The sequence below is a fragment of the Tribolium castaneum genome, chromosome 1 (genome assembly GCF_031307605.1).
Source record: "Tribolium castaneum strain GA2 chromosome 1, icTriCast1.1, whole genome shotgun sequence".
Lineage (NCBI taxonomy): Eukaryota > Metazoa > Arthropoda > Insecta > Coleoptera > Tenebrionidae > Tribolium > Tribolium castaneum.
In genome coordinates this window covers 14,910,800-14,931,557 of record NC_087394.1, presented here as the reverse complement: position 1 = coordinate 14,931,557, position 20,758 = coordinate 14,910,800, and the positions used below count along the sequence as shown (strand labels likewise).

The 20,758-nt window shown below is 30.2% G+C and overlaps 1 protein-coding gene across 11 annotated transcripts in view; it reads right to left on the bottom strand.

The window, feature by feature from the left end:
- Mp (Multiplexin) overlaps positions 1-20,758 on the bottom strand; it is a 248,949-nt gene that overhangs the window by 85,258 nt on the left and 142,933 nt on the right. For 9 of the 11 annotated variants that reach the window (XM_064355813.1, XM_064355825.1, XM_064355811.1 and 6 more), the window contains one exon: positions 17,303-17,847. In XM_064355813.1, the coding sequence (XP_064211883.1) occupies positions 17,303-17,847 (545 nt within the window). Of the gene's footprint in view, positions 1-4,554; positions 4,914-17,302; positions 17,848-20,758 lie in introns of those variants that run through there. The other 2 variants (XM_064355837.1, XM_064355840.1) reach the window with 1 other exon arrangement.

Here is a 20,758-nt window from a genome sequence, read left to right as displayed (position 1 = left end):
TGTTTATTCAAATGTTTATTGCGTCGTACGAAGTTTGGGGCTTCACAATTATTACATTGCCTATGCGGAATGATTATTGCATCTTTGATGCAAGAAACTTATGTTGACAAATGAGAGATGACGAGGAAAACACGAATAACGAGTGACTGTTTGGTTCACTTTCTTTATTGGAAAATTATTACAAAGACATTGAAAAGCCTACCTTTTGGCATAATTTACGTTTAAGTGTATTAGCAGTTGTTAATCTTAATTGTAGCTTTGTTGATTTATCGAAGTATTTCATGATTTTATCAGTGGAAAAATTCTAACCTAAAATTTACAAACTTCACTAATTTATTGGTTTCTTGAGCCAAACTTTGTGTTCGCTGTGATCCATTACTTATAATCATTAATTAGACAACTGTTTGATAACACTTTGTAATCAAAATTTAAATATTTTTCACTTTTTATCCACTTTCAAGTTCCAACAATAAACACTTTATACCACGAAAAACTACAGAACCAAAGTAAACGCTAGTATTTACCACCACGTACTTTTAAAGTAATTCTTTCTATTGTAAGTAATTAACACTATACACGCAAAATTGTTGAACAATTCATTAAATGTCAGTTAAATGTGGAATTAACGAAAATTTCGTTACTGTTTTCGACATAGTTCAAAAGTCATCACCAGAGGGCGTCTAGTTAATTTTATTTCCGAATTGTCTGAATATTTTCAAAGCATACCCGAAAAAAAAATTAAAATCAGTTTTTGATAAGTTGAAATTAGGCAAATCATACTAGAAATGTTGCAAGATGTTAGAAATTCATCTCACTCTCGTTATGTTATTTCCCAGGAGAAGAACGGTGCTCATTTTGAACAATTGTTGCATTAAATAACGTTGAACTTATAAAATTGATTTTGATTTTTTTATCACGTAGGCTTTAAAAAAATTCAAAAAACAAATAATGAGTTGTATTGCTTGCGAAAAAATCTTTCATACGAGGTGTCACTTGACATACCATTACATTAAAAAAGAAGAAATTAGAGACGGCTATGCATTTCTGACAAGCGATAAACAAAAACCATATGCACCAAATAGTAGGCAAGGAAAAATAAAAATTGACCTGTTTCGGGAATTTTCACCAAAATCGCCGTAATCAGTTAAAAATTCCACGCTGTATTGTGTTTAAGTAAGCAATAAAATAAGTAATGTAATAAGGGTTTTTACATTTTACATCTTTAAAATTTCCAAGTAATGTAACACCTGATAATTATTTTATCCCTAATCCATAAAAACTGATCAAACTGATGCTTGGCATTACTTGACAGTTGAGCTGGTAGTGGTGTTAAATGTATCTTAACGTAGAAGTTATTACTTATTATTAATGTGGTAAGGTTATTGGATAAACTATCAAACTATCAAAAAAGTTGGTACAAGAAACAAAATTGTAGAAAATGAAATTTCCTACAAAAGACACCATCCAGTAGACTCCCGATTATCCGAATATGTATGTTATGTTTTCACTTATTTACATACCATTTTTTCCGTTTAGAACATTTTTACTGTTCTTGTTTTTACCTTCGGTTTAACCGAAATTTCGATCATCCGAAACATGCCTCGTCCCCGATAATCGAGACTCTACTGTATTTATACAGGGTGTCACAAAATTGGCGAATTCCGCGTTCAGACCATTGTTCAGAATCACTTCAGTACTCAAATTATAGAAAATAAATAAAAATTCGGGGCTTTATTTTTACATACCTACCGGGTTGGGCAAAATTATGAAACCAAGCGTTTTTTGTATAATTTTTGATTTTGAGATATACAGGCTGAACCAAAAGTCAGGCACAAATGCATATCTCTGTTATGGGTCATTACTCATTAGTAAAAAAATTCTTCGAACGGATTGATTTAATTTTTTTAAATGCAACCTTGTAACATTACGAAATTTATAACATCATTCATTTTTTAGTTTTAATGTCATTCTCATTTTTCTAAATAAAAAACGACTTTTTGTTTGCTGATTTTGATTGTTAACTTACTCTTACTACAAAAAGTTTCAAAAATTGTCGTAAATGTTATACAAACGAGCTTTATTTTTCTGTTCTTGCTTTATTTTAGGGTGACAGTTATTTTCTTTGTGTTTATGTTTTATATTAAGTGTATTTCGACCCATTGTTTAAGAGTATTTTATGCAACTCGTTAAGGCCCATGTCATAATTTACGAACTCGTGTCTTAATAGTCATAAAAAGCAAGCTGCATAGACAGTTTTTCTACGATTCGATCAGTTAAAATAATTTGTTTTTTCAAAATATCATATTTTATTTTAAATGTCAGAATACTGTCAAGCGCCGTAGGTAATCTAATAGCTGCCATATTATATTCTCATTGGTCAGAAGTTGTTCTCGTGGTCGCGACACTGCATCCCCATTGGTCACGAGCCTATATCTTAATAATAAAATCTTTATCTTAATGAGTTTCAATAAGTCTAACTTTAAATTTAAAGAATCAATTAAAGGATGAAAGTAAAACAAATATAGGTATAGGAATCAGTTCTCTTTTATAAAATAGGGCAAGAACAAAAAGCTAATACCTTTGTTGTATCATTGTTAATAATTTTGTATATTATTTTATTTATTTAAAAAAAATGATTTCGCTTTTTTTCCTATAGCGAATATTGAACTATTTCTTTATCAAATCTGGTAAGTAGATAAATCAGCATTCTAAGCGCTAGATAAAATGTTTTGCATTTATTTTATATAATTAAATTTATATATTCATTTGAAGGGTTAACAATAACTTTTTTTTAATCTTAAAGTCCTAGCTGGTACAGAAAAAATGTTGTTATACGTGACGATAAATTATCTATCTATTATGTATCTATTCGTGAAACAAGTTCCTTTTCACTCGTAGATAAATAATGTCAATAAAATCAATAAAATAAAGATGTGTACGTATTATCAAAAACATGAAATAAAAATACCGGTTGTCATTTAAAAAAATAAAAAATGACATCAAATCTCAAAAATGAATGATGTCAAAATGTCGCGTTTAAAATACAAAATCGACCTGTTCAAGTATTTTTTGGAAAAAAGCCCACAACAAAAATATTTATAATTTATGTGCATTACTTTTGGTTCAGCTGTATAAAGTCCTTAGTAGTAAACGGTAATTTCTGTATGATTGTTAGTTTTTGAGTCACACCACAAAAATAGTTTTAGCAGACCATATACTGTGTGAATACAGTATCTCAGTGAAAAAAGCAAACAAGCAGAAAATTATTTGTTTTTTTCTTTTCTAATACATTTTCGAGCTCCACCATGGGGATCTCAGTTGTTGTAAGAGATACGAAGAATAAACTTCTAGCTTTTCACGTCGTTTAGGCTTTAAATAAAACAAATAGGCTTTGCAGAAATGTGAACCTTCTATTTAGATCAAAAATCAAATAAACCTCCAAAATAAAAACACAATTGTTGGCGTTTTTTCCAAAGCACTCTTCGCAAAAATACTTTTTTCTTCATTTTGACGAGTATGTAAGATTCGATCATATCATGTGATACATCGTTGTAATCAGGAATAAAAACACTTTTTTAACATACAAAAAGCGAATATATGGCTTCCATAAGAAAAATCAAAGTTGAATGTAGTAACTCTGTTATCAAGTACGCCTTGGAAAAATACGATGACAGATTTAGATTCCTTGTAAAAAAGTAACTCAAGAATGTTCTAGTTAAAAACGTGTAGTTCTTATGATTTTCGTTTAAAAAAATAAAATCAAAAAAAATTTTCGTTTTTTTACAATAATTCAAAAACTAAAAATAACACATCAAATTTTCTTTTAAATAATTGTTCAGTCTAAAAATGCGCAACTTTGCTTTTATTTAACCGACCTCGTATTTTTCATAAAAACGGAAATCTCCATGGTGGAGCTCGAAAATCGGACACCCTGTATATTTAAATTGTTTAACACAAATTGTTCACGTTGTCAAAGTATATTATGTGTAATAAACTAATAAATGTTTCAAAAACAAATTACTCACTAATTTTAAAGTGCTCTTTTTCTTTAATTTTTTGTACAAAAATCCCTTTAAACAAATTTACAAAGTGCAAAAATCAAGCCTGAAACAAGGAGCATGCATTTTCCAGTGTAAAATATAGTTAAGCTAGATAAGTTTCTGGTTTATTTGCCTGCAAGTATTCTGAAGCGCGTACTTTAAGCCCCGTTTTTTATAATGCATTCTTAAGGTAGCGAATCTAAACTCGTAGCACACAAGAATACTTAAGTTCTAACTCACAAATATTTTAAAACGAATTTAGTAGATTTTTTATTCATTCGGTTTAATAATCCTAGTTTCCATTCAATTTTAAAAATGAACATTAGGATATGAGATGTGTATCCGCTTTTATCCACTCTCTGGGGTTTTGCAAGCAAACGAAAGTATGAAACTATTTAAAAATTTCTCTGGATTTCTCCAGATTGTAAAAGGAGAAAAGCTCCCGAACGTGTAATTCTTCCAGCGAGCAAATGAACAATTTTTAACTTAATGTCTCAAGTGGAGCAGCTTGTACCTGTCGAAGCTTGGCTGGCACGGGTTCGGATGAACCTGGAGGATGGAACCATCCGGTGAGCGAGCCCACGGCGAGCGCGCCCGCAAGCACCAGCAGCGTGAAGCACAGAGCCACCAGGAGTCGGCTCTGGCTCGAAAGTACCATCGCCATCGTTCAACAGTCACATCGCACAACTCGGCCGCCGAAATATCCGAAAATCGGCCAACGCACAAGTGTGTCTTTTCGAGGCAACGCGTGCTTCCAGCAGCGGAAGTTTCATATCGGACGAAGAAGTTGGCGAACTTTGAAAAGAGCCGCCAGCGCCGCAGTGACCGCCGGCCGAACTAACGACGTTAAGCGTCGCGCCGCTACTGTATCAAAGACGCACCGGACGCCCGCCGCCAGACGCTCCGCCGTCTGCGCACTGCAATGATACACGCTTACCGTCGAAATAAATTAAGTAATTATATTCCGGGGAAAAACTGCACTGTTATTATAGGGCTTAATGAGCCAACGCGTGCCCAACTCGGCCAGATGCAGATAAAAAGAATTACATCGTCGAAGTTTGCTAATAAAATAAAAGATTCAGACATTGTTCGGACGGTAAAAAGTTCAGAGAGCGTCCTCTTATCGTGAGCTTTATAGGATCTCATTTCCAGGCAGAAGGCCGACGAGATATCGGTCGAAGGATCGACAAACGGTTACGTTTATCTCTAATCAAAGTTTGGCCGAATCTGGATAACCGCATGTAGACTCATCTTTACGGAAAGATCGACCGGCCCCTTTACTGATGATGATGGCTTACTCCCAAATTTAGATTGCACTTTGCTGCAGAATGTTTGTATCGTCCTCAAACTACTAAATGGAACGAACATTCAAGCCGAGCTGGTTTATTGCACACCGACGATATAAAAAAAGAAATAAACTAATAGCAGTGGCGGAACCACTGAATCCTAAAAAATACTGCAAATTTTAACCGACCACAGATTTTCCCAAAACTTGGTATTATTTCTAGTTTTTTATGTGGTTGTCAAAGGTACATACATCAACTCAAAGTGTTGTTTCTGGTACACAGAAAGCTCAAGTCGTTTAATATTGTAACAATTAGGTATCATTAAGTAGTTTTCCTTATTTTTTTCGTTAGTAAACCGCAACCCAAATTTTGTACACCAGATTTCTCTTTTAACTTTGATTTCTCTTAATTTCCCAGAATTCCCCCTAATTTCACCAAAATTTCCCATGATTTCCTTTGATTTCCCCAGATTTCCTCAAGATTTTCCTTAATTTTTCAAAATTATTTCCCGTCAATTAAATACCTATTAGATGTTCACCGCAGATTTTTCTTCATTCTTTCACAATTTAATTACCATAATATGTATTTTTTAATTTGTAATTAATATTATTAAATCACTGAAGATGTACATCTTATCGAAATCAAAAGTCAAATTCAGGAATTTTAATATAATTATTGGATCTAGGACCGGTTTATAGAAGCGTCTTTAATTTAATTTGCAATTAAATAAATGCTTCATTAAGTGATCATGTGACCGAAATGAAGCAATTTGGTTGGTCCATTTGCGTTGTTAACTTTCAATATCGCAATTAACTTTAATTGAGCTTTCGATAAACCGGCCTTTAGAGCCGGTTTAAGGACATTTTAATTGCAATTACATTTTAATCGCGATTAACTTGACATTTGTCAATGCATTTTAAATGGCATCTTAATTAGAGTTAGTTTAATTTTAAATTAAATCTTAATTTAGCTTTCTATAAATCGGCCCTTAGGACCGGTTTATAGAAGCGTCATTAATTTAATTCGCAATTAAATGCGTAATTAACTGATCACGTGACCAAATTGAATAAATGTGATTGGTCCATTGGCGTTGTTAACTTTTAATAACGAATTAAATTTTAACAAAGCTTTCTATAAACCGGCTCTTAGGTCCGGTTTATAGAAAGCTTCATCAGATTTTAATTCGTTGTTAAAAGTTAACAACGCAAATAGACCAATCAAACTGGCTCAATTTCGTCACGTGATCCGTTAATCACACATTTAATTGCGAATTAAATTAATGAAGCTTCTATAAACCGGTCCTTAGTGTTTTTTTATCTTTCACGATGTAAGAAAATAGTCATTTAGTGATTTTTTTATTCTACTGGTAAAAAATTAATCCCAAAATGATTAATGTATCTAATATAAGAGAAAACGTTGAATTATACACGTAAAGAAAAGATGACATTATACAGCGTGAAATTTTTGAGTTAAGTGATTTTAATGAAAATTCTCGAAACAGTTCATTTTTATTTTTCCTTGCCTACTACTTGATGTATATAATTTTTGTTAACCTGTTGTCAGAAATACACAGCCACCTCTAACTTTTTTTTTCAAATGTAATAGTGTTTCAAGTGACACCTCGTATGAAAGCCCTTTTTGGCAAATATTGCAACACACTGTTTATTTTTCGATTTTTTTCAAAGCCTACGTGATAAAAAATAAAAACCAATTTTATAATTGAAAATTATTTAATGCAACAGTTGTTCCGTTCACCGTTCATCTCCTGGGAAATAACGTAAAGATAGTAGCATAAATTTTTAACATTTTGCAACATTTCTAAGGTGATTTTCCTAATTTCAACTTATAAAAATTAGTTTTCATTTTTTTATGGCGGAGGATTTGAAAACATTCAGAAAATAAGAGTGCGTTGTATTACTTGCAAAGTGCTCTTTCATGTGAGATGACACTTGACATACCGTTACATTTGAAAAAAGAAAGTTAGAGGTGGCTGGGCATTTTTGAAACCAGATAAACAAACACCGCAAGCACCAAATTAAAACGTTTAAAGTTTGCATTTATTATTAATAATTAATACTTCTATAACAGTTAACTAATGTACCTTCTGTTTCATAAACCCTTCAACTTTGTAAAAAATTGGCGTTTTTTTTCGAAATTACCTAGAGGGTTAGCACAGCAGGTATTTGTTTTTTAAAACTAAAAGTATGTGTTTAAAAAAAACTGCTTCGTACCTTACGTAAGTATAGATTTTGTTCGCTTTCTAAAATGCCAAATTATAATGAGATTAGTTGGGATTAAGAAATTTTAACTTTGAGGACATTGAAAACAAAGCTGTATTTTTCACAATAATTACTTTTTACGAAAACCCTTATTGTCATACTTAGTTCAATTAATTTAGCATAAAAGACAGACGTGCTAAAATTAATTTTTCATTCAAATAGATTTTGTGTTTAATTCACTCCCACATGAGCTCTAAATACGAATTATTTCGATCAATAAATACACCTAACAGAGGAGGTATTGACAGCAAAATCTTCGGTATGTGGTAATTTAGCAATAATCATTATTGTGTGTATAGTGAAGCATAGCTTATAAAAATTGCTATTTTAATGGTTACAAACTATAATTCGATTTTATTCAAAAATTGTTAAACACAACTATACGGAAAGAAATTTAAATTTTAGTTTAAAATTTAATTTATTTTGTCAGTTTCCGGTTTCTAAGTTTAAAGAACAGATTAAAAGTAGTTTTTTTGTTTGTAGTTTTAGTTTTGACTCTGAACGAGTCTCCCTTCCGTATACCTAACACTAGTTACGCCACTGTCTCCTGATAGGTATGTGCACTTCAACTAGCAATAAAAGAAATGGACACTAAACTTCGAGCTGATTTTAATTTAGATAAATATTAGACAAAACGAGTTATTAAGGTTAACGATAATAATTTCCACTTGGCTTCTAGTTCTTAATAGAAACACGAGATCGCATCATGGCATATTATGTGGTAATGCCACACAAAAGAAAAAATTAGGGGAAAAAGAATAAAGACAATGTCGATGCGAGGCGACGGTTTGAACAGACATTAAAAGCTTCACTTTAAAATATGTATTAGGTAAACTTGAAAAAATATGACTCGAGATAAAGCTTTTAGATGGCAACAAACGTTTCACCAGAAATGTGATTGTCAGGAGGGAACTAAAAAAAGTTCAGTCAGTTTCAAGTATTGCTCCATGTTTTATTTTGTTTACCAGATGTTATTTACACCTAAATGAGCAAAAAAAAAAAATTTGCCTTTTATTGGTAATTACAAATCAATAATTTATTGGGGTTATAGTATATGGCTTCGGCTCGATTTGTGACTTGACTTCAAACGTAAACACAAAATTTATGTTTTTATTGATTTTACTCAAGTTGAAATATGTGGAAGGAATTAAATTTTAATTCTCGTAAACAATTTAAAACACTTCATATTTTATTACTATTATACCAGCAATCGTTACATAATTGACAAAAAATGGGTCAAATGATTTTTCAGCCAAATAATACAATTTTTCTGCTCTTATTGTGGAAATATCAATTCACAAAACAAGTTTTCAGCACTAATTGTATCAATTAGAAGCCATACCCAAAATCTGAAAAACTAGAAATATAATTTCGTAACTTTTAAAAGCTTTTGAATAAATGAATAATAAAAAGCATTTTGTGCCGCTAGCTGTTGAATTTAAAGTAAAGTTTAAAATGTCAAATATGTAATGCACATTTCCACTTGCAGCTGAAATTTGTGATTTCGAGAACGTTACATGTGTTACCTCAAATCTCGAGCTGAGGACAATGAAAGACGTGACGTAATTTAATCAAGTAAATTGTTTGGGAAAAACATTTTTTCTTAAGTGTTGCGAACACACTCATACAGGGTGTTCTGTTTCAACTCCACATTAGAAATATTGGTAGTTTTAATAATGATTTTCATCTGAAAATTTGTATACAATCATAATCTCTAAGGTCCTAATCAATGAAAATATTTTCAAGATGGTGACACTTCCGGTTATATATGTTATGTATATTATATATATTATATACATGTTATATATATTTTAAGGTAGTTTTCATAAGCTGTCCCTATACCTAAACTTACCCGTTTACGAAATATTTAGGGTTTTTAATTTTTTTTTAGATTTGCACCTTCCAGTTCAAAAATCGATAACTCTGCCATTTTTTAAAATTTGGAAATATTTTTAGCTGATTTGTAAAACGAAGCCTAAATCTTTAATTGTTTTCAAATTTCTAAATAACAAACTTCAAATGTTTAAAGTTAAGTTTTCAGAACTTTAAGCACCCATAACAAGTTTTATTTCACTAAATGGTAGAGAATTCAATTCTGCATCGATCTGTATGAACATTTCCTATACTTATGTTTAATAGTTCTCAAGTTATAATAACTTGTTGTTGAGATTGAGAATTTCATTAGCCATAGTTGTCATGGAAACCAGAGAAAAAATGAGTAATTAAACTTTTTCAAATCGACATTCATTGAATTTATTTTGTTTTTACAAACACAATTTTGAACAGAGTTTGTCGTTTGTTTAATCAGAAATGTTCTTTTGGCAAACTATGCAAAAATAGCTGTGGTTAAAACAAAATTTTCTACAATGTCAACTATTACAAAGCCAACATAACTTGAAAATTATCACAGATAGTTATAGAGAATGTTAGTATAGATCGATGCAGGAAAAAATTCTCCTCCATCTACTAAAATAAAAATTGGGACATTCCATTTGAAAAAATTAAGTTATGGGTACTTGAAGTTGTCCAAACATAACCTTGAAATTTTTGGATTTACTAACTTCTTTTCCAATTTTGAAGACACTGGAAAACAGATATGGGTTTTTTCTTTTAACTCTTGAAATATGATTTCGAAATCTCTAAAACTAAAAGAATTACCGATGTTTTAAGTGACAGGTGCAAATTCAAAAATTTTCAAAAAAATCTTAAATATTTCGAAAATGGTTAAACTTAGATATAAGAAAGGCAAAAAAACAACTTTAAAATAATTCAACTAAACCAAAAACGCACTGAAAAACATTACTTTTCATTTTAAATAAGAAAGTTGATAGCGACTTCCGGCATAACTGGAAGTATCGCCATCTTGAAAATATTTCCATTGAGCAGAACTTAACGGATTATGGCTGAGTACCAATTTTCAGATAAACATCTTTATTACAATGTGTTCAAAAATGTTTGTCCATCAAGTCACCTATGAAATTTGAACGTAATGTGCCGCTTAATTTAAATTGTGATTGCTGTCAAAGTGACAGATCCGTCATAATGATGCAAAAAAGTTTCGAATTCAAAAACGAACAAAAATCATGGAAATATAAAACACAAATCAAGACAAACCATACATTTGAAACAAGTTTACCGAAAAATGCAAAAAAGTGAGTAAAAAGCTAATTCAAAGATTTGACAGAGAAACTACAACAGTCATTTGGACGAAGCGGCACATTGAATTTGAATTCCAAAGCCAACTTGATAAGCAACCATTTTTGAACACATTGTAGAACTTTCAATAATTCTAATGCGGAGTTTAGACGGAACACCTGTACAGCGTGCTCAAAAACTGGCGCACCAACTCAATGGTGTGGGGTAGAGAACTGGTTACATATAAAGGTAAAAATAGTAAAAAAATTCTTTGTATTAAAGTTATTGATAAAAAATGGATTTTAAATAAATGATATGTGGCAACGTTGTCTAACAGTCATGATCGCAATAGAATTTGAGCAACAATAAAAATAAATTATTTTTGAAACGGTTTCCTAGGAAATAATTTCCAGTGTTGGCACATCAACACATTGTGATTTTTTGGATGAATTTTAATTTTTTTAAATTAAAAAAACTGCTAATATCTGATAATAAATTTAAAAATAATTATTCATCGTTTTGTTACGGAACGATTACCTGGTAAGAAACATAAAAACATAAAAAAATAATGAAAACTAAAGAAGTTAACACAATAAGTTTGTAGCTTCAGATTTTTTAAAATATGACTTTAGGGATTTTTTCAACATTTTTCACGTAATCTGCACTTGCTTCTCAATAACGTACCATTGAGTTGGTGCGCCGGTTTTAGAGCAGCCTGTATATTTTACATAAAAATGTAAGAAATAAATGGAAAAAAAGAAGAATAAAAAGTGGAAATTTCAGTCTAAAGAAATTTAAAAAATTATAAAATAAAGCAGGTGCATCACAGACAAATGTAAAATAAAACAGTTTATCAAAAAATAATAAAGCAAACAAAATTAAAAAAAAAATCAAACATAAAAAATATTCTTGTGTAATTAAGGATATCTCTTATAGCACTATATTTAGAACAGCAAAAGTTGACTTAATTTTCGTAATTCTTAATTTTTGTTCATTCTTCAACAAGTCACTAATAATTATTTTTAGTTTAAATTTCAGAGGGAATAACAAGTATTTGCACAGTATTACTTCTTGTCTTTGAAAATAAAAATATCCACTATCAAAATAGAAGCTTCGTATGTATCTACCAATAAATTTAAATTTTAAAAAACTACCGTCTGCTTTTTCACTTTGGCAAACCACAACATCAAACTGTCGTATAGATAAGCTGTTACATAAACAAATCAGATTTCCAATTTCAATAAATCCACTCTGGCTGTGTTTAGTACTTACGTTTGTATGTGAAATAGATTCCATAACGAAACTTATCCAGTTACTGCATTTCACAAAACTTGTGATTAGTTTTTTCGGTTGTTCATTAAAATCTTAACGATCTTTCAAGACTATAACTTGAAATAAAGTTTCATTAGATCATACAGAACTTTACGTTTAATACCTAGTTAAATTTATTAGTGGCGTGAAAGTGCAGTTGAGTCTTTAAAAACTCCCCTTGAGGGAAAAATTGCATTATGGCCAAACTCAATTTTCACCGGTTAATAAATTTGGTTTCCAAATGGACACAAATTTAAATTATAGAGCATTACGAACTGATGTGCTTCTACTGCTGACATATTTTGCGTATTTAGAGGTAAATGGAACGTAAACATGGAGGTAGAAATATTTATTATAATTAGATTGGAAAAACAGTCTGCGAAAAATAAAGACAAAAAAGCGATCGAGTGAGAAATGTTTGCCTTTTAACTTGGAGAGCAAATAAAATGTTCGCGATTGCATCTAAGGATTATGCATTAAAAAGCTCGCTGTTGTTTCTAATGCAGATTCTTGCATGATAATAATGACAGTGCTTTGGCTCTTTGTGAGACAAGAATGCATTTGAAGATTGCATCAACCACACATAAATTTTAATTATTTATATCTGCATTCGTTGTAAATATGTGTTATTTTCTAGAAGCAAATAAAATTTTCTTGAGAAAAAGAAAAAAAATTTGATACTGGAAAAACGAGTGAAAAATTGTTAACTTTTGGAACGTGAAAACTAAAAAAACTGAGGGAGTATTTCGACAACATGATAGTTGATTTGTGTTTGAAATCGGAGGGTTAGCACAAAATAATGCAATTTTTTTGAATACGTCGCGACGTTTCGACCCTTCATTTTGACTTGTTCAGGTCACAATATTTTGTTTATTACATTTGTAAATAAAGGAAGTCAAGAAAGACCAATGTTTCTTGCCTTACCTTGAAATCCAAGACAAAAAAAGATTTTCCCTTGTCTTGCGTATTTTTTTCTGTATTTACTTTGTCTACCTATTTAGTTTTAGTCAATTTTTTTTAGACAATATGTAGAAAATGACAGATTCGTTTTCGTGAAAAAAAGAATGAACGACAATCAGCAAGAGATGAAATTTTAAAAAGATTAACTGTGTCTCGTTAATTATTGGCATAAATCTCTAACGTTTAAGCTAATAAATTGAGTGAGTCAAAACTATGAAGAAAATGGCAGTTAGTTATTTTGTAAAAATCTATAAAAATGTTTATTTTAAATTTATGTAAAAACAGAAAAATTTAAGAATGATGACGATAAAGAAGATGAAGATAGTTTAAAGCTAAATGCTTTCTATAAGAAAAGTAGAGCTACTGATGGGAATATTTGGAGAAAAGAAACTGACAAGTTGATACCACGAGAGTTAAAGTGTATTTTCTGTAAAATAGCCTTGTTAGCGAAAAACGAGATGATTAACCACAGCTCACGATTTCTAGTAAGACTAAAAATATTAAGTTTTCTTACCGAGAAATCTTGATTCTTGATCACTGTTTCTTGTGTTGATCTTCTTTCGATCCGTCATAATACCAAGACAAGAAGAAAAACATTTATAGTTTTTCGTGAAACAATAAAAAAAAAGAAAGGTATTAGAAAATTAGCTAGTTATTAAACTTAAGAAAGTGGAAAATAAAAAGACAAGAAAAGAGTGAAAAGAGTTGAAAGTAAATTCTAACAAAAAAATTCTGTTTATTGGTAAGTCTACAAAAATTGTTTCTACAGTTATGAGAGACTAAAATGAGAAAATATGGACATCTCCGTTTGAGAAACAGTAAAAACACTAACAAGCGCACCTTTAAATTATTATACTTGAGTTTACAGTTTTTATTAATAATAATTACTCTTGTCTATATGCATATTTGCCAAATATTCTTTGCATATACAGGATGAAATAAAAGTTTCGAGCAAACTCTCAAATGAAAACAAAAGACATTTAATTAAGTATAAAAATTAAGTCCGAGTTTATTCCAAGCAATTTAATTTTCTATTTTTTGTATATTTTTTTTAAATTTGTTCTCCACAGCAACGGTGATAATTGCTACCCTTTTGTTTTCAATGTGTCGAATTTAATTTACGATTACTGTTAAATTTGTAAATCTGCTAAATACTTAGTGCATTATGTTCATTATAAGAAATTAATTGGTATTTTTTCAGCAGACTGAATTGAAAGGTAAAAAATACGACAGTGGAAGTTGAAAAAAGTATTCATTGAAAGTAAATTAACCACGCGATTTATGTTTTCTACTTTACAAATTTATGATAAAGAGTAAATTGAATAAATATTTTACATGTACGTGTAAGTACAGTCACGATCAAAAAGAATGTCACCCTTACAAACCGGGCCGGATAGCAAAAGTCTGACTAAATTTTTTTTAATTTTAATTATAAATTTTGCTTAGGAGCAAATAACACTTATATTTTTTCCAGTTTATTTTTGATACCACTTTTTATTACATACAAGGTGTGCTAAAATGATTCTCAATTCGTCGCGTGTGAATTTCTCATGAAAAATTAGAAATGCCGCTTTTTAGAAATACTGACAGGCATATAGACATCGAATACTCTCATTATCCATTTATTAAGTCTCGAATATGAAAAAAAACTTCCATAATAAAATAATAATAGTTATTTATTTAACGAGTTTGAGTGTTTTATTTCACGCGTGGATTATCAAACCACGGGTAAAAACTGGTTTATCATCCACGAGGTGAAATAAATGAACCGATTTACACGAAAACAAGTTGAATACAACATTTTGTTCTTCGAATTAGACTCAACAAGGCTTAAAAATAACATGACGTTTCGTTCTGAGGACGGCCAAACATTTGTGAAAACTGTCTTACACAGGAGAAAAGTCGGAAATTTTGACAGTGTCAAAGAATAAACGTGTTTTCTTGGACAGTATATCAGTTTTTTGCTACTAACCGACCGAAATTTGCCAGTGGTAATTATTTGACAATTTGAGAATTTTACAATTGATAGTTTTAACATTTATTGGCAACGGATTCATTTGAATAGAGTTGCACCAATTTGTTACATGTAAAATCAATTTTAAAATTAACTAGATGCAAATCATTTTAATACACCTTGTAGTTTTGCACAATGTGTTCAAGAATGATTGTTCATATAGTCACCTATAAAATCACCTATAAAAAACATAGTGTATTCATATTACGAATACCATCAAAGTGATAGGTGGCAAAAGGTTTTGTATCTAAAAACGAAAAAAATACATAACAACAAAAATCATGGAAATAAGAAAAACAAATCAAGACAATCCCTTCACTTAAAACAACCGTGGCAAAAAATGCAAAAAAAATAATAATAAAAAATTAACGGGAAAAAAAAAGGAATTCAATGATTTGACAAACATGACAGTACTTACTACAAGAGTCGTTTAGGTAAAGCGACACATGGCGTTTGAATTTCATTGCCAACTTGATGAGCAACCATTTTTTAACACATTGTACAAAGCGTAGTGTTTAACTGCAAATATTAGAATCTGAAATTTAGAAAAACTGAAAGGTACCTTATAATAGACAGCTTGTATGAAACTGTCAGAATTTAAAAAAAAAAGAAAATCCAATAAAGAGAAAAACATTTGAACCTATCGTAAAAGAAGAAACCACTGACAAATTGTAACAAAAATATTGTGATTATTGCAAATTATTGCAAAAACTGAGATGCAAGGAAAACAAGAAACCAAACGTTTAGTGAGAAAGAGTAAATATTTACATGCGTTATTGCGTTAGAGAAAATTAAAGGTATGTTTTTCCTTTTTTTTAAATACTGAAGATAAATATAAAAGATTTTGATTTTGGTAAAACAGTGCACAATTACAAAATGTAACCAAGAAAAAAGTCGTTTATAAGTTATGATTATGAAAGAGAGTAAACTGAACAAATTATAAAAATGTTTTTTTTAGAAAAAAGCTTTTATTTAAAAGATGCACTAAAAAGTAAAGAATAATGTTTTTCTATCAGAGAAGAATATTTTTGCTTACAAATTAGGATTTTAAAATTTATAAAAGGTTTGGGAACAGTGTTGAATTTAAGAAAGTAAGTCTATAATGCCTAATTTGTAAGCAAAAATATTCTCCTCTGATATAAAAACATTATTTTTTACTTTTTAGTGCATCTTTTAAATAAAAGCTTTTTTCTAAAAAAACAACTTTTTATTTTTTTATTTATTGCTTTTTAGTCTTTACTTATTCTAAACATCTTTTTCTCCAAAATTTAGTTTCACCGTATCATTGTAACACCTGATTTGTGCAAACTTGTTTGGTGGTATGTGGTAGAAAACAGCTCTTAGTCCTAACTTCTGTTCTGTATCTATACACTATCGTCCAAGATTAATGAATTAAAAAAAATAGCACCATTTGTTTGTAACGAAACGTAATGAAAATGATTAGGTATTAATATATTTCCCAGTGACCAACATACCGTTAATGTTGGTATAAGTTACGGTATGTACACATCGAAAACTCATTTGTAAACATAACCTAAAACTTCAAAACCCCATTTAACCCTTTTAAGGGGGTATTTAACTACATAGGATTGCATTGTCACGCAGATTAAGTAAGTATGCAAAATTTCAATTCATTAGGACAACGGGAACCCTTTGAAATTTGCCTCAAAAAATATCAAACAGACAGACAGACAACAAAGCAAGTTAAATAAAAGTTTTTAAAAATAGATAATGAAACAAGTTTAAGAACCAGAAAAAATGGAAGGTGAAAACTGAAAAACGGCTAATTATAGAACTGAAATATAAATTATAAGACGCTAAATTCATTTTTGTGTTGCTCTAATAAGCACAATAATACTTAAAAATATGTTCATTATTTCTGATATGTGGGTAAGCACCTTGGTTCTAGCATCTTATCAGGGTAAGTAGCCATTACTAAAATATTCCACAATGGCCTGCAATAAATTCAAAACAGCTTTTGAATGTTCCATTAGTAAGCGAAGACTGTTGAAAAGGGCAAGAATTAATAAAACAGCAAAACCATTGCTGACATTAAGAAACTAATAACTGTGAGATTTCGTATTAAAAATTGTGTAATACTTGGAAATGAAATATTCAATAAGATGCAAAGTTTCTTTAAGCTATTAAGACGCCTTTGAATATTCATGGGTAATAGCACAGCATTTTATTGAGCCGCGTATGGATGATGGTGCCTCTGTTTTATTAATGTCGAATAAATCAATGCATTCATTATTAAATCAGAAAGTGAAGACTCACCTCGTAGGGCTCCCCGATGACAGGTCCGGCTTGTGCAATATATAGCGTGGAAGCGGAATCGAAAATTAACTCTAATGGTTCCCGCTTGACGGGAACGGTTTCCGTCTCGTTACAGTTAAAAAATAATGTGACATTGTCGACGGATAAGCGGAAAGCGAAGCGCGTCCATTTTCCGTTGAATCTATTAACAGTAAAATTTGCGATAATCTGGGAGGCAATATGAGAAGTGTCCGTGTAAAATAAAGATATGACGGTATTACTCGTTCCCTCTGGAGCAATTCTTACTCCCAATCCCACAACAGTATCGTATGGGTTGACTACGGCAAATATAAATCCGCCCTTTCTGGATCGCGGTTTCGCACTAATTAAAATCGAAAATTCCGCCGGCAGTTTTTCCGGCAATATCTGGCGGTGAGCTATTTTCACGTCGGATCCGGCTTTGAAGCCGAGAGCGGGAAATCCGTCATGGCCGTCCTCGTCGATGTACTGAGTCTTCGGATCTTGGAACGGAATTTTCACAGCCGCAAGCAGATCGTATTCTGATACTGCAATAAAACAAAAATGTATTGGACACATTTCCTTCCGCTGAAAATATGTATACCTACATAACTTAACAACGAATAGAATTCTCCTTTTCCATAGGGATTCTCTAAATTTTCTTCGTAACTAAAGTCCGGATTTTAGGTCACATAAACTTAAAAAAGGAAAAACACCTAAAATCCGTACTTTATTTATAACAATCTTTACTATCCATCAGTTTTATTTATTTATTATAGAAGACTTACAGTTTAACTGCAAACATAAAATTACGTGTAAGTCTATACAATAATAAACTAATTCCAAAAGATGCGTAAATTATAAAATACCAGAACAAGTAAATAATAAAAATTCTCTTCATGATGCTATAAATCAATGAGAAGTCATGAATATGCATAAAATGTACATGTTATAAAATGATTTTATTGCACAGGAAGATATAAAAATGACAATTAACTTTTAGTGACACTCTATAGTGTTAATAATATAAATGGATAAAAATACTTGGTATTCGTTGCAATATCTTACAAATGGTTTATGAATAAAAATTACTAATATTATTTGAACAAATTGCGGTAACACTTTGTAATCTGAGTATTTTTTTAAACAAGTCATCCTAACCTTATCGATATGTAATAAAGTATGCAGCGTAATTCTTAAATAGGTCGACAAAATTTTAACCACGGTAATACCAAATGAGTACAGGGTGCTACACTTTGGATGTCCGAATAGGGGATCATCTCCGAAACAACGAGTGACACATTCTCGGGTACGTTTTTTGAGAGAATAATTTTGGTCAAAACCGCATCCCGCTATCGTCTTTTGTTTTCGACTTATAAACAAAAATTGTCATTTTAGCGAAATTTCATCAAATTCAATATCTTCCTAATTATAAAAGATAAAAATTTTAAATAAACATTATGTAGGCACTTTTTCACAGAGAATTTAATAATGTTACCAGCGTTTATTTCTAATCATTCGTTTAGGTATAATAACATAAAGTTGATTTTTTTGAAATAGGAATCATAGTTGGCTATGACATTTTCGAAAAGCTTATTTTTTTCTGAACTGAAAACAATATAAATACATGATAAAAAATATACATATTTAAAATATTTGAAAGTAGTTGGCAATGGGAAAATTATTTCACAGAAAAGGTGTGAATATTTTAGAAATTTTGTGAACGGTTATTAAAGTAAAAAATGTGAAATTATCAAAATAAGCTGTTAAAGTTATTTTCAACTGAACAAATAATACGATCGTCGCAGACTTAAAAAATGTGCAGAAAATTGAAAACGATGTGTCACTAGCATTTGATGACACTTTTTATGGTTTATGAAGTGCAATGGAGGTGACGTTCATAATGTTATGTATTTTTTTTACCGCAGATGGGATTTGCTTTTAGTGTTTGGATTGAATTTTTTTGTAAACTAAAATTTTATTGACAGGCAATCATACAATTTAGAAGATTTTTCTTTTCCGACATTTCATGTTTAATTAAAAAAAATGGAATGACAATGTAAACTTGCCATTTTAAATTTAAAAAACAAATAATTTTTATTAATCGCAAAAATTTACAATGTAATAATAATTTATTATGCTGTTTTTGAATTAATTATTGTTTACAAAATCATTAAATTATAAATACTTGTTGAGTAATACATTTTTTATAGTTTTAATTGAAAGTCCAAAATTTTTTCATAGCCTACTATAAAGAAAAAGCGAAATGTTATATTTTTTAAAATATTTAAAAAGAATGTATTATACAAATAGACATATCAAATCAGAAAAAAATATTTTTTTCCAAAATATCACAACCTCCTATGATTCATATTTAGAAAAATAAAATTTTATGTTATTACAGCTAAACGAAAGGTTAAAAAAATCGCTGATAACATTATTAAATTATCTGTAAAAAATTGCCTGTATAATGTTTTTGTTTCAAATGTGTATCTCTTATAATAAGGAAGATATGGTTTTTCTAATATTTCGTTAAAATTCCATTTTTGTTTATAAGTCGAAAACAAAAGACGATAGCGGGATGCGGTTTTTACCAAAATTATTTTCTCAAAAAACGGACCCGAGAATGTGTCACTCGTTTTTCTCTAAACCTCTTAGTTTTGGAGATCTCCTATTCGGACATTCAAAATGCAGCACCCTGTACATGTTGGGAAAAATAGTAAAAAAACTTTCTGAATAAATGTTATGTTCTAGATAAAGCGTACGTCACTGATGTGTGTTCGTAAGTAGAGTTAGCACAGCATGATTGAGCTTATTCCAAAACTGACGAAATGACATTGTCAAAATGACTGAATTTTGGCACTAAACATATGTTTACTATTAAAAAAAAATGCTCAAGGCGACGTAATAACCAAATCCACTGTTAGTCTTAAAAAATATTATAAGATATTTAAGATGAACAATAATAAACAAATGATTAATAACACTAATAATAGTAATATTTCAATGTACCTTTGTCCTCAATATATTTTGATGTTACAGCAACAACTAAATAAATTAGAGAAAAAAATGCAAATGGGTGCATTTCCAGAGTCTTTTATGTCACCGTCAGATTGCCACTAGATATAGAACAATCTTTACATTCATTTGATGACAATGTATTTGATCACAGCAACAATGATCGCTGTGTATTATTCAAGACAAAAATGAGCATAATTTTTCTAATAAAATTAAGTTAAATTCGTAAGCGCCGTAAGTGACACGGATTAAAAGAGTTCCACGAAATAAAAAAATATCCCTAGAAAGCTGTGATAAAATTTTGTCGGTCTATTTAAGAATCACCCTGTAAAAAGTTCGAGTATAAAAATGTGTCAAAACAACTGAATACTAACAAGAAATGTTGTGTACTTCAAAAGCAAACGTCTTGTTTAAATTTTTCTGTTTAATTATTTTGCAAAA